Below are 15,934 nucleotides of genomic sequence, written 5' to 3'. Positions count from 1 at the left end.
TCCGTTGGCTGGGCTTGGGGTGTTTTACGGTCGGTAGTCGTCGTGTGCTGTTGTGCAAGTCTATGTGTGGTTTCTTTTATTGTTACAGTGTAGTAAAGTTTGTGCATATTGATGTGTTATAGGCTTGTGGTTCTGTTTGGTTAGAGTTTGAGTGGTGTATGCGGAGGGGTGAAATTGTTAGTGGGTTGGTTAATTGGCATTGATGGGAAGGAGCGACTGGATTTGAAGCAGAAGGGTGGATTGATGATGGACTTCTAAATCAAAAAATCTTTGGTCATAGGGTTCCTTCTGTAAGTCTACGATCCTGTTAGCAAAGTGGGCTATTTTTGTCTTCGGGATTAAACATGTGTGTTGTTGTGTCGTAAGAAGTCTGCAATAAGTTTGTCAGCTTTATGCTGAAACCTTTGTGGACTTTTCACATTTTGAGGAAGACATTTCTTTTTTTGAGAAACTCGGGTTTAAAAGAAAAGAGCTGGTATTTATTGCGAGGTGGCCAACACAGGATGTTAAAGAAATACAGGAATCTAGTGCTGATCAGAGCTATTCATCTTACATAAAAAGGACTCAATTTTGTTTGAGCAGCAAAGAGGTCACATTAAATGGAGTTTTGGAATTTTTTGTGTTTTCAACACCAGACCGGGGATGATACTTGGACCATGTTCTCGACGTATCAGGTAAAATTGGGTGCAAATGCTGAACTCTGTCACTGATGATGACTATTTTTGGAAAGTTATCACGTGTAGATTTCAATAGTACAAGCCATCAGGTCTAATAAAACTTTAGGAGCTACTTCATCCATGATATTCAATATTTTAGTCTCCCACTCTAGGGCATTATCCTAGTAAATTAAGTGTTGTAATTTCTTGCATAATTATTTACTGACACGGAATGCCAATGTGTTCATCCCCCGCTCCCTCTTGAACGCATCTCTTCTTTGACTATAGGGATGTCTGCCATGTGCTTAGTGCGAGTTTGTTCTATCCTTTGCCATGTATCCAATGCGCCATCATTAACAGACACCTCCTCTCGATTACTGAGCATTAGTACCCCGGCCACTATATTTTCATATACTTCTACACACCCATTGGTGCTTTTACAAGCCTAACGTTGCCGGTCATTGCTCTCCCGTCATTGCATCTTGCACGCAATAGTCCCCAGCATTCCTTCCGTATTGACTTCATCTTCCTTATCTTGGCCGCCATTTCTTCTCTTGCTGCTTCAAGTACTTTCTCATCCAAAATGTAATCCGTGATCACTTAAAAAAAATGAACCAGGTTCAATCACGGGCCAAAAGCGACCCCCGCGTGATTAAAAAGGATGTATCAATGTCCATCGAAGGCACCCTGCCAGACCATACATATTTCTCTGTGGAACCTGCTCCCATTACTTTCTGCTTAACAGGACTTCTTTCAATAGAGGAGTGGCTGGAGGACTGCAGCAGTGACAGTGAAGAGGACTTCAAAAGTCACCAACCTTGCAAACCAGCTAACAGATCACCAATGTTAATACAAATACAGGCAGACATGTTTCAGTGTGCAACACTTATTTGTTACAATAGAAATGAATAGATCTGAAGTTAACACTCAGTCTGCCACCAAATGGGTAGTGGACACCTGTAAAGGATGGCTTATTCAAAAAGCTTATTCATATGCATTTTAACTCCAACCTTTCTCAATTCTTGCCTCTCTGTTGTGCATATTTTATGCTGAATTCCGTACAGTTACTGGAGCAGAATACCAACCCCAAAATATAATTTCTTTGTGATCTGGCTTGAATCAACACCCGATACCTAATGAAGGAGTTCGAAAAATGCATTTTACAGGATTTCTCCAAACTGAAGGATATGAAGAACATCAGACAAGTTGGAACCTATCATAACATAACAAGGGCCAAGAAACAAGCCCTGACAGATTTACAAAACAACAAGGAGATCGTTATGAAGTTGGCGGATGAAGGAGGAGGGATAGTGATCATGACCACCATGCAATACAAAAACATGGTACTAACCATCCTAAGGGATTGTGAATGTTACTCCATCCTCCGCAAGGATCCCACAAAAGATCTTAATTTGGAAATATCACAAGTAGTCAACTATGCATTAGAACGGGATTGGATTTCCCCTAAGGAAGCTGATTTTCTCACCACACCAGGGGGCAGAACTCCCTGTTTTTATGCCCTACCTAAGATTCACAAGGACCCAATTAACCCGCCAGGAAGACCAATAGTCTCAGGATGCGGGTCGATCTTGGAACCTCTGAGTATGTTTTTGGACACATTTTTGCAACCACTCAGTATCCAAACAAATACATACTTGAGAGACACTGCACATACCATCAGTAAATTTGAGGACTTACCCTTCGACCCAGATACTCAATACCTGGTCACGATGGACATAAAGGCGCTTTATTCAAACATCTCGCAAGAGGCCGCAATTGAATGTACCATGAGTGGCTCACTAGAACCCTGCACAAGACCGAGTTCTAACAAATTTCATTATTGAATTAATGACGATTGCCCTCCAGAAGAATTTCTTCACTTTTGATAAGCAGATGTACCTCCAAATCAAGGGAACCGTGATGGGGGCAGCTTTCGCCCCTAGTTTGGCCATTCTATATATGGCCAAATACGAGGAGGAATACATATTCTCCCCACGTAACCGCTGGAAAGAACAGATACACCATTGGCACAGGTACATCAATGATGTGATTTTCATTTGGACAGAGGAACTGGACCAACTTTTACAATTTTGGGAGTGGTTGAACTCGTGAAATACTGACATACAGTTCACCATTGAACACAGTAAATCCAAGATCCCCTTTCTGGACCTTAATATTCAACACCTTAACGGCAAACTCATTTGTGATCTTCATCGGAAAACTACAGGTAGGAATACTCTTCTACATCATACAAGCAATCACCCGATGCACACAAAACAAAATTTTCCATATGGGCAATTTCTGCGAATATGCAGAAACTGCACACAAAAAGAAGATTTCCGCACACACGCCAAAATGCTGTCCAGAAGAATAGAGGAAAGAGGCTACCCCAAAAGACTTTTAAATCAATCAATGAAGAGAGCCCTGAATACGAACAGAGAGCAACTCCTGCAACCAAAAGAAGCCGTACCCGAAAAAGGAGAGGACCGCCTAATTTGTGCAGTGACGCATGGCAAACACACAGCTACAATTAAGAGAATCATTCAGAAACATTGCCACATCGCCAAATTGAACCTACCAGAGGATGAACCACCACGATTTGCATATAAGAGGGCAACTTGAAAGAACCTTCCCGAACAGGACAAAGAACATTACGTCCGATACAAGGACATCACCCATGCAGGAATTGTGTGGCATGCCAATTTACTATGAAAATGAAAACTTTCAAGATTGGTCAAAGAAATTGGATTTTGAAAGACTTCACCAACTGCAAGAGTGCTCAAGTCATTTAATGCATAGAATGTCCATGCGGCTTGAAGTATGTAGGACAGGCTATGAGAGCTGTGCATTTAAGAATCTCGGAGCACAGATCCAAGATCAGGTGCAAAACATTGACAGCAGCCTTGGTTCCACATTTTGTGGAGGCTAGACACACACCCAATGACATTAAATGGTGGGTTTTAGAAAAAGTGAAGGGCGGACCTGACCTGACAAATAGATTACTGCACAAAGAATCCCGATGGATTCATCGTTTGGATACATATCACCAAGGGTTAAATGACATTTTTCAACCGGTAACACGTTGAAAGATTCCCTCTCCTTACAACATCAGGGATCCCTCACCTACACTCCCCAGTTTCCATCCCCCAGGCACCACTGCCCCATTGGGAAGGTGCACGACAAGAAAATATACTCACGTCCACACCCAGATACAAATATGCAGATTGATTGTTTCAGGTTAGTAATGAATACAATTATTTCATACTTTCAGAACGAATTGAGCAAAGTCTCTGCGCTTTTCTTCAATAATATGGGAGTCGAGCGAGGAAACCGGACCAGTGAAACTGGCAGAAGCTGCATTACCATGACAACCCAATACAACATTAGACGCATACTAGCCCGATATGTAACTTCCGGGTCTGCTAACACCAATCAGCTAGGGTGCTAGTTCTCCTCGGCCAGTAGTAGGAGACTTACTATATTGGACTACAAACCCCAGCACTGGTAGTAGTCCCCCTCGGATTCAGGGCTTCCGGGGTCACATGCCCCAATCAGCAATACGGGCTTTGTTTCCACGACAACGAACACCGCGGAGCACACAGCAACGTGGGCACAGACTGACGCGGACAGTTTCGCTGACATCTGCTCAGCAGCAGGTTTCCTCAGAAGGTGGACAAGTAAGTGTTACCGCACAGCCGATGCCATGTCTATAACAAGACTTTGAACACACACGACACTTATCTTTATGGGCACAAGTGTCACGTACAACTTAGTATGTTAACCCCTTCATCTTCTCACTCGCAAATGCTAACAAGGAGCATGTCCGGCACCATAGGGGTTTAATTAACACGGGACCAACAACCATTAATATATACATCCCGTTCAGCATTATGTATTGACCCTCACAAATACTAATACCACAAATATATATACAGTACCTTGACAACAGCCATCGGTTTATATGTTACAGGCCTCCGTAATGTAAGAAATAAACCCAGAACTATCCACGAAATCGGAGACAACGTTATCTACATGCCCTGGACCTCACAGGTACCACAATTATTTTGCAGCAAACTCACTCACCCGCTCTATGGCTCTCTTTTGGGAACTTATTTAACACACAGCCCCCTGCTGTTTCTCATCTTCGTCAGTTTCTAGTTTCAGCTGGATGCCACCGGCAGAGCACGAGTGGAACATTGCTGAATCACCCAGGGACATACCCTCCTAGGTCCTCCAGCCTCTTCCGACGTTCAGTACCAACCTGGACATTTGACCAGGTAGGACCTGACGAATGCCAAAAATGAGACAGGGACAAGCACACAATGAGATTTCTAATCCGTATTTCCACATCTCTTCCTGTTTATACGTACAGGTACAAAAGCCCACACCACAACTTGGGAAGGGATACCGGACATCACGGTCTGTTCAACCTTGAGTATAACATGGCATAGTAACAGCCACGCAGGAGGAGAAGGGACGTCTTATCATTCCGGACCACACTTAACCCAAGACTTGGGATTAGTTCAACAGCAGGTAAAGTCACAGCCGATAGAACGGAGGTTTAAACTCCAAGATATAGTGTCAAAATGACACTGACCAGTTAAGAGAAGGAGAACTTCAATCTCTGTGTTTTTTTGTTTTTGTTTTTCTATATCCACACAGGGTCTCTAAATAATATGCCCTGATGAAGGCGGATGTATGCTAAAGCTGAATGACCGCCGAAACGTGAAGAGCTTGGTAGGGTACCAAGCACCACGTAGGCAAAGAATTCTTTTACTTTATAAGACCCAGACATGGGGTAATAGTGAAGCCCCAAGAAAAAAAGAAAAAAAGAAGAATAAAGGGACTTTTTGGAACTTTAACTAACATTGGGTTCGTTTTCACTGAATAGAGTAAACATTAGGAAATATCTAAGGAGTACCCTCACATCACCAAGAATGTTCACCAAAGGGTGTTCCAATAAGGGAACTATATTTAAGTTTACTTCTTTTACAACTCACCTAGAGGATCACATGTTGAAACTTTAATTTCTGTTTGTCATGTTACTTAAATGTTTGAATTTTTTTACTTTTGTATAATGAATCATGAAGTTTAATGGTTGGTTTGAATTTTTGTTATGCACATTGAAGAATGGAATACAGTTTCTAAGAAGATTTTCAACTGCTATGGTTCAAATTATTATTTCTTTTCTTATTTGCTAAAGATTACATGTAAACACAAGATTGTTTTCTTCTCCCTCCAACTAGCTCAATTCTACTACAACGTGGATAAATGATAGAATTAGTGGATTGAGACAACTCATAGCTTACTCGCAAAGTAATTATCGCGTGATTGCTCCCAAATAATTTTTTTTCCAGTTTAGACTGTGCAAAGAAAGGGTGGGATACAACTTTTTTTTCTTGAATCGACACCTAAACAATCTGCCTTACTGACGAAATGTGAATATTACGCAGATTTACCAGATTCTAGCAGCCAGCAATGTATTCATTAGCATTATCAAACTTCTGTGACACACTGGAAAAGACCAAGCAAAACTCAAAGCTCCAATCTCTCGCCCTGACCTGTCGCAACTTCGTTCCTGTGCAATTTTCAATACTTCATGTCCTGATACACTACAACACAAGGTATGGTTCGACATACAAATTCACTTTGACCAATGAGTAAGTGAAGTACTTTGTTTACTCCCAGCAAATACTTTTGAAGTAATTTCTGATGAGAATGGTAAACAATATGCTACGCTTACTTTTAATGAACTGACCAAAAATCAACATACATTACTTGAAAGTTACCGCAGAGAATTGCACGGCGGATGTATGCAATTCCCACAGATTCAGATTGTCCTGTTAAATCTCTTCTGCTATACATTTCCAAACTGCCTCTGGATTCTCCATGCTTTTTTGTTATGACACAACGTTTCCACAAAAATGAATTGTTCCCAGGAATAAATTTGGTATACTGATCGGCCACTCGGAAAAAAACACTCTTGCCTTGTTTATGCAATGAATAAGTCAACGTGGCCACCTAAGCATTGTCTACATGAAGCACTGCATTTGTGCAACTGCCATACAACTAATCTCTAATGCTGGCCTTGAGCCCAGAGAAATAATGTCTGTTACCGGTCATCAAGACTATTAAACACATTGGAATCCCAGTAGTGATTGGTCCACGTAAAGCGTGGAACCAAATGACTACTTTGTCTATTTCCCGCAAGGTAAAATACATCAATATATTAGGGAGACAGAGCTCAATAACAGGTTACACACCGCAATTAGGTTCCTAATAAAACCATGTATCAACTTTAATTAAATGCACACAAGAGGTTATAATTCACACATCTAATAAAAAAACATCATAATTCCTATACATAATCTCTGTTAAAATCAAAATTTAAAAATCAGGGATTTTGTCAATTCCAAACAAATGGTAAGGTAAAAAATAGATAATGTGTACATTCAGCAAATAAATGACAGTGTAATTCAGTTTCTGATTATTATTCGATAACATAAGTTGTTGTGATCCTGTATACATCCAGGAAATTGTCTCAACATGTTTCTGTTCTTTCGGAGATTTACTCAGAGAACTTTCATCAGGAGAATTTGTCAAAATCACGAAAATCCAAATTAAAATAGTAAACTGTTTTGTAAGTAGGACAGTATAGTGTACACATTTAACATGTAGATTAAAAGAAAAGGGGACAAATAAGAAGCTAATAGATAGCTATGGTACATCTGTCAACTTCCCCAAAGGGCGAACAAGGGAGCAAGACGATGGGTTTGTTACCTTTTGTAGTGCACGTGGGGGCTCACAACATAAGTGAATCAAGTTGTAGTCAGCTATAAAGTAGCTGTCGACCTGTAATGAATACACGAAAAACCTTGGTCAGTGTTTTTCAAAAGAGCTAAAAGACGGGAGTTCGAGAGATTCAATAGTTACAGTTAGCAATAATAAGTAGGTTGGCTCCTTCAATAGAGATGAACTCACCTGAAACGACTGCTAAGTCGGTATGTCGTACGTAGATGAAAGGGGGCCAACCCTTTAAATGGTTCTTACTTGAAGGGGCACTGCTGTCACTCTCATGAGTAGTTAGAGCTTGCTAAAGAGGCCACTGGTGTCTCTACAAACAAGGAGCAAAGAAAGACTTGTGAGTTTGGCACCATAATCGCAAGGTTAAGTAACATAGAGGGCACCTAGCATAATGGGGGTCCCGTCACCACTAAAGGTACCAAGCGGTGGGTCATGCAGCAGTGTGCAATGGGGTGAGTGTCCCTAGGTAGCTATTCACCCAATTAATAGTTAAAGGAAAACAAGTCTCTATTAGAACAAGTTTACAGAAGTCATCAGTAATTAATGTATTGAAGTAAAAACCTTCCCATCGGGAAAAAAGGCAGTGTGTATTGTAACGCTATAGGAGCTAGCTTTTGCCCATCGCCTTATATCAATGCACCCATCAGAGAGGATGTCACCCCTAAAAAAGTGCAACCCCAAGTGTGTATATGGAGGGGCCAGCACAAAAGTATATATGTCTCCTTAATATATTGACCGGTCATCGAGACCCATCTTCAATTAACAGCTACAAGCAAACAAGTAAACAATAAATAATATAAATAAATAACAGATACTGGCAACCAAAACCAACCCAACGTGATAAGTGGTCTACAATTCTGCACCACAATGCTACCTTCCTCTCACTCAATCTCTTCCCTGTAACAAGGCAGAAACAACATCTGTTATGTCCCCTCTTCCTTCTTCCCCTAAATCTTCCACCTCTATACTGTCCACCATTTGTGATAATAGTTCTAATCCCAAGTTTGCCAATTATTCTTTTACTTTCAACAGCAATATACAATTTGTTTCCAAGTAATTATGTTATTATTATGTTAATTATTGTACTGCTCTATCATTTCTTTGGACTCTAAGTAAAACATGCTCTGTAATTCATCACCTTAAGGCAATTTATCAAATAGCACTAATGTTTTTGCTTGCCATGTTGGGTAATAAGATAGTTTAATATTTTAGGCTTGTAGTATGTTTTTCATTGGGTATTATTCCTACTAGCACAAGCAATTTAGAAATATATTCCATGGTTTCCCAATAGCACTTATTCAATTGTTTTATTAAACCATTGATATTGTCATTTTAAAACAATGTGTATGTTTTTTCTGCTAATGTTTGCACTCTAACATGGCCTACTACACTACACGTATACTCTTTCAAATACTCATATGAGACAGGGGTTTAGTGCAAGTAATATATTTGATTGGTTATTTATATGGCGCTTATACAACAAGACAGTAATGTTTCAAAGCGCCACAAGGGAAGGGAACAAGGGAGCAAATAAACAATGGAAATAGAAATGAACAAATAGAAATAAACAACGGTCCTACTACGCCTTGTGACATTTGGAGCATGCAACTGCAATGAATAGAATGGGAAAAAAGATGGATGTGGTGAGGGTAAGTGTTATTATGGTCCCCCAGGGGAGGAAGTGCCAGAGGTGCCTGTTGGGGAGGCAACAGGAAAGTGCAAAGACAGGGATTCCCCTCGCGAAGAGGGAGGTCTACCGCCCAATAAGTAAGTGCGGGGTGGAGACAAACCACCTGACAGGTGCATGTGGGCCGCAAGGGCAGTGCAGGGGTGTGTGCTGGGGGCGAATGGGCAGAAGGCTAGGATCCTACTGGCCTCTTGTGGGACCAGGCCAACAATGTCAGTGACAGATGGGATGGTTAGCATGGGAGGGGGAAGGAGGAGGAGAAGAGAACGGTCTTGAGTTGTTTGTAGAACTTGAGGTGGTCCGGTCCAAGATGAAGAGAGAGAGGGAGATTGTTCCATAAGAGGGAGCCAGCTGAGGAGAGAGATCTGCCCCCAGCTCTCTGCTTAGAGAAGCGTTTGGTCAGCAGAGAGTTAGAGAAAGAGGATTGAAGGGGTCTAGAAGGAGAGTATTTAGTAAGAGAGAGTTGCAGCTTGCGTGGTCCCAGGCCCCAGACAGCCTTATCGATGATGCAAAGGGTCTTCCATTTTTTCCTTGCAGCCACCAGGAGCCAGTGGAGAGATTTTAGAGCTGGAGAGATATGGTCTGAGGGCGTGAGGCGAAAGATAAGTCTCGCAGCCCTATTCTGGATAAGTTGAAGAGGACGGAGCGAAGAAAGAGGCATGTTGAGGAAGAGCCTTTTACAGTAATCTAGCATGGAGAGGACCAGAGCTAGGGAGGAGATGTTGTCCTTAATGGTTCTGGAAGAACAAGGGGGCACTTGTAAGGATGAAACCAATGAGGGTTCCTGCATGTCTATACTTGAGGAATTAAGGATCTCATTCTTACTGGGCATGTTGCTCATTTATTTTTTCTCAACACTTACCCTATCATTGAAGTGTTCATATCACTAAACCACATATCTGGATTCCGACAGCCTCGGAAGTGATCATTGAATGGCTGCACCATCAGCCTTGCTAATGCGCCCAAGGACCAATCCAGGGATTTTGTTCAAAAGAAACACCTTCCATAATTACATGATGGAACATTGTACTTATGTAACTTACTGTGGTCCTCTCGAGTATCACACTCATTTTGTGACATCCTTTTCAGTGATGTCATTACATATAAAAATTAGCAGAGACCTGCAAACCCACCAAGGGCACTATAAATGCTAGGACCAGCCCTGCACACTTTGTAACTATATGTGTGTACTGTCCAGCTTTCATCATTCGCTGTTCCAGCTTCAGGCGAGCAGCACTGGAGGGATTGGAGGGGGGAGCAGGTGGTGCTGTGTGAGTCATAGAGCAGGACGTGTGTGGGAGAACAGGGGGCTCTGTGTGCGTAACATGGTTCCTTGCCACTCCAGAATGCGCAGTCTACTCTTTACAGACTAACGCGTACTGCAACTGCCACGTTCATTACAGAACTGAAGCTGCAAAGATCTAGACACGTACCAAACTATTAGTATCCCAGGGCTTTTCATCCCAGAATACCAATGGCAATAAGCCGGGGGGGGCATTACGGCATCATTTAATGCCCCTGGGGCCTTCATTAAGTAGCTATGGGACTCGGGGTATTACCTAATGTGGCAATGCATCAACACCACCCCCCCCCTCCGGCTCGGGGCTAATAGCCTAATTCTCCACTGACATGTGGACATCTTCTGACCTGCCGGAGTAAGTTGAAAGCTTTGATAACCGGCATTAATCTCAAAGAACTTGATGAACAAATATGTAGTGTATGCCATAGGTGCTGCCCCATAATATAGAGCCACTGATGAATAACTATGGCAATTTGATTAGGTACAAATTCTCCCAGTTTATTAATTATATGTATGTTTCTTAGAACAGAAACAAACTTAACTTACATAGGAATGTGTGCAAAGAAAGAAGAACATCACAAATATTCTCAAAAGCATATTGACTCCTGTTATAGGTGATGACCTGACCTCTGTTGGGGGCGGTGGTTGACATCTGCCATATTCCCGATTGGAATGATAGCGAGGAGATCCTCATGGGAAGAGGTTCCTCCATGCTCCGCTGGCTCTAGGCATAGCACATCTCCCAAGATATCCTATTTAACCTTTGGTACCTTTATTCACAGGGTGATGCCTTGGAGCAGGCAATCATAAACCAGGCCCCGCAGGTGGAGAAGCTCATTGCCACAACAGCCCATGAGAGGATGCCCTGGTTCCATGGAGATATATTGCGGTCTGAAGCGGAGAGGAGACTGTATACTGGAGCACAGCCTGATGGGAAATTCCTGTAAGTAGTGAAAAATATCCATGTTATGGTGCCAAACATTTGTGGACTTTCTTAATTTTTAATTCTTAAGAGGTTTCAACCCGTTTGTGAATGGTAAGGTCTTTTCGCAAGGACGAAGAGTAAATAGTGCAAAAAATGTGTACTATTTTCCAGGACAAAGGGTAAATAGTGCAGAATTTCTACTATTTGCAAGGACGATGGGATGAAGGGTAAATAGTGCAGAAATTCTTCTACTTGCATGGATGATGGTATGAAGGGTAAATAGTGCAAACATTCTACTACTTGCCAGGACAAATTGTAAATAGTGCAAAATGAGTACTCTTTGCCAGGAAAAAGGGTAAATAGTGCAGGATTTCTACTACTTGCAAGGATGAAGGGTAAATAATGAAAATGTGTACTATTTGCCAGGACGAAGGGTAAATAGTGCTAAATGTGTACTATCTGCAAGGGTAAAGGGCAAACAGTGCAGCATTTCTACAAATGTGCAAGGAGGATGGGATGAAGTGTAAATAGTGCAGATGTTCTACTATTTGCAAGGACTATGGGATGAAGGGTAAATAGTACAGAAGTTCTATTTGCCAGGACAAAGTGTAAATAATGCAAAATGTCTACTATTTGCCAGGATAAAGGCTAATTAATGGACATTTTCTATTCTTTACCATGAAGCAGCTCAGAGATCGTGTTAGAAGGGAGATTGTCAGCAGTGCCCCTTGTCCTGTTAAATTATGTAGTTTTGCTTAAATGTGCAGGGACAAAGCGTAAGCAGTGAACATTCTCTGTTATTTACCAGGACACCATGGAAAGAGCCCAGAAAGTATTAGAAGAGGCATCGTCAGCAGTACACCTAGTCCTGATAAATAGCATTGTGTTTTAAAACAATTTTCCAGGATGAAGGATCAAAAGTGCAAATTCTCAACTACCTAGTGGGGCATTATAAAAGTAGTCAAATGAGAGTCTAAAGTGGTTTTAAAGTTTGATGGGGATTGGCAGTTTCATAGGCTAGGCAAAATGTATTTGAGAGCCACCACCATGTTAATACAGACATGTCACCCGGTTGGTTTTACTTTGCAGAACAGCGTCAGTGCTTTCACCAGGTGTGCCAAAATTCCCATGGAACATTGCATCAAAAATGTGTAATGTGATTCATGAACCAGCCTCATATCAAAATTCTAATGCTTCTGTGGCTATTTCTGATTATTGTAATATTTTATCTTCTTTTATTAATGGTATGGCAGATGGCAGATGTAACTTAACATTTCAGAGGCAACATACACTATGAGCAGCCATTGTATCCATTATTTTACACCACAGAAACACTAAGTTTAAAATAAGGTATCTCTTACAATCTTTCACAGAAATAGATGGGGCCACTTGGAGCTGTGTTCCCACTACTTTGTGATGAGTTCAAAATCCCCAGTAGGAAACATGTACAATATTTATATTTGTTGAAATTCTAATATGTTTCTCTATTAATGTTTTGTTCAAAATAAATATGCAAACAAATGATTCATTATTTAGGCATTAGATGGATAATTATCCTACAGGTGTTTGTGATATACAATTCCTGTTTATCAAACAAATATTGCTAAGAACAGTAAATCAGTCTTATCTGATTATTAAATCATTTTCAAAATGTGAGAATTAGATTAAAAAATTGTATGTTGTAGACATTTGTATGCAATGTGTATTCTTCATTCTCTCCTTTCAGGTCACATTTTTAACATAAAGATTTTCATTCTACCCTATAAACTACCAGAAATTGCTGGACAACTTTATTTTCCAACAACGGTTGAACAAGCTAAATCCATCTCTGTGAAAGCTGTCAGAAGCTGTCAGAAGCCCTGAGCTGGATGTTTACGTTCTCCAGTGGGTCGGACGTGGAGATCACGATTGTGATGTGTTCTTCCAATGAGTCTGTGGGAGATGTTCTTGCAGGAATGGTGGGGTGTCTGTTGGCTTGAGTTGGCTCCAGAGAAGGAGAGGTGTGTGGTGGAGAAACAGCTATGCACCTTCCAAAAAAAGTCTCTTGGGGAAGGGTGGCTAAGCACATCCCATAACCAGTAAATGCGGCAGTGGCTTATGTTTTTGCAAACCCTCCAAGTTAGGCCTCAGTAAGAGAACAGACACTTCTTTAAGTATGCCAGGTCCCTCAACCTAAAGAATGGTAAAAGACTGCTGAAGACAGTCGCTTCGGATTTCTCCTAGAATTAGGTCATGGCAGACACTCAGCACGAGCAAAGGCAAGGTTAGTGTTTGAAGGATCCTTCCTGGCCAGGTAAATCATGGTAAAGCCGTCACTGTTGCAGGGTACCCTAAAAAATAAAGGTTTCTTAATTAACTTCTTGTAACCAATGGCACCTCAGGAGGAGTCATGTGGAACTCCACTTATTTGTATGGGATTCGAAGGGAGAGAGTTCAGACTGGTAAAGGGCCACAAAGCATGCAGAAAGGCCACATTTGCTAGACCCCCTTCACTTCCATGTACAATAAGAGGCTGATTGTGCATGGGGAAGGCAGGCAGACCCTTTCCCTTCCCCACTCACAATCAGAGGCTGATTGTACATGGGGCAACCCCTGTTAAGGGTTGGGAAATAATATTTCTCCAGAAATCACCTCCCTCGTCGCTCCTTCCTTCTGCTGGTCTCTTGTTCCACCCTTTCTGACCTCGCCCTAACAATCCACCACTTACTGCCACTCTTTTTTCCTCCTCCTGCTCCCATTGGGTCCTTGCCCAAACCATTCTGGTCCTGTACTCCCCTCCTGGGTGGTGTTACAGGAACAAAGGCTTGAAATAAGGGGTAAGTCAACCCTTTTTCTTTGCACAAGTTTGTCACACTCCAGCAAATGTGACTCTGGTTTCACTGTATTGTATTTATTTATATAGCGCACCGAGCCCTGAGGCAACTGGGCACATTTCTTTGGGTACATGTGACAGTGCGAGAAAATTACAGTTACAAATTAATTTACAGTTGCATATTTACAGTTGCAGGCATAGTAGTTCACACACATTACAATCATGGTGGATGATCAAGTTATCATAGAACCAGGAATGTGTGCAGTATGGGCAGTTGGTGTGTTCACAAAGACTGTTGGTGTGTTCATGAAGACTGGCACGTAGTGGGTTCATTTTTGTTGAGAGTAAGCCTTGGCCTCATAGCGGAATTTGTGGATGGAGGGTACTAGCCTGATGTTGGGTGGTCGTGCATTCCTAGTTTTGGCTGCAAGGACCGGGAAGCTTTTGCCCCCTGCTTTTTGCAGTTTGAACCTTGGTATGATTAGGTAATTAGAGTTGGAAGATCTAGTTTGTCTAGATGAGGTGTATAGTTTGAATGTGTCGCAGAGGTATTAAAGTGCTTGATTGTGAATACATTTGTGTATGAGGGTGAGAGTCTTGAGTTTAATTCTTTGGTTGATTGAAAGGCAGTGAACACTGAGTCTCAGTTCAGCGATGTGCAGTTTTCTGGGGAAATTGGAAGCAATCCATTCCACTGGGGTAAGAAGCCCTCTCACATTTGCCGCTCAGCTCAGTCCCAGGCTGCTAAGTCTGATATATCACATCCCCACTCCTGACTCATACCACCAGTAAATTGTAAAGACACTTACTGCCTGCATGCGCATGTCACCTTGGTGCCCAATTGTATTGCTTAACACTGCCTTGTATGCATTGCCCCTGCACACAACTATACTACCTAACTTCACAGGCCTTGTCCTGACTCACACCGAAGTGCACTACTACGCACAGCTGATATGAACCATCTTGAAGCAGGTATACTGGAAAAATCTAAAGGCCCCTGCCTTCAACTGCCCAGTAACTGACTCACTTCAAATAACAGCACAAAGCTAGCTCAAGCCCTATTTGTATTGCCTCCCAGCAATTGGTAACTGGACCATCCTAACTCCATTATTACTATGGGATAGCGTCAACCCAGACTAGTCCTGATTGTGCTGCCCCACAGCAAAATGAATTAGCCTAACCTAGCAACTGCATTATTTGTACTTGAGTTGCACCACTGCAAATGAAATTAGCCCAGCCTAGCAACTGTATTACTTGTACTTATGGTGCCCCACTGTAAACCGAACTAGCCAGACCCAGCATCTGCACTGCTGCCCCTCGGCAAAATTGAATTAACCCTACATAGGAATTATATTACTTGCGATCGCCCAAGCTAGACTACAAGACTGTATTTTACTGCCCCATAGCTACACTGAACTAGCCCATCTTAATAACTATATCGCCTGCAGACCAGCTTGCCCTAGTAACTACTAAACCACTCTAGTTGCACGCAAACTCTCTTGTACCTGCTGCCCTGAAGCACCTAACTACCTACCTATGGCTATGCTCGCCAACATTGTCAGGCTGTTATCCTGCTTACTGACCTATTATCTATTACATTACCTATGTGCCTGCAAGTACTCCCTAAACACTATGGACAACCACAGACACGGTAGCCTTCTAGACTGCAACCAAACCACAACCATGGCTATTACACTGCCACTCTCGGCCAACATCAAACCCACTGTCTTCCTACCAGACTTCAAACAAG

At 41.9% G+C, this 15,934-nt stretch overlaps 1 protein-coding gene across 1 annotated transcript in view; it reads left to right on the top strand.

Annotated features, from left to right (window-relative positions):
• The window catches only part of ZAP70 (zeta chain of T cell receptor associated protein kinase 70), a 589,046-nt gene that overhangs the window by 309,894 nt on the left and 263,218 nt on the right, over nt 1–15,934 (top strand). The window contains exon 3 of the mRNA XM_069649541.1: nt 11,230–11,390. Within this exon, the coding sequence (XP_069505642.1) occupies nt 11,230–11,390 (161 nt within the window). The remainder of the gene's footprint in view (nt 1–11,229; nt 11,391–15,934) is intronic.

Source organism: Ambystoma mexicanum, chromosome 1p (assembly GCF_040938575.1).
Source record: "Ambystoma mexicanum isolate Mex_15411 chromosome 1p, UKY_AmexF1_1, whole genome shotgun sequence".
Classification (NCBI taxonomy): domain Eukaryota; kingdom Metazoa; phylum Chordata; class Amphibia; order Caudata; family Ambystomatidae; genus Ambystoma; species Ambystoma mexicanum.
Note: the sequence above shows the minus strand (reverse complement) of the source record. Positions and strands in the feature narration are given on the sequence as shown.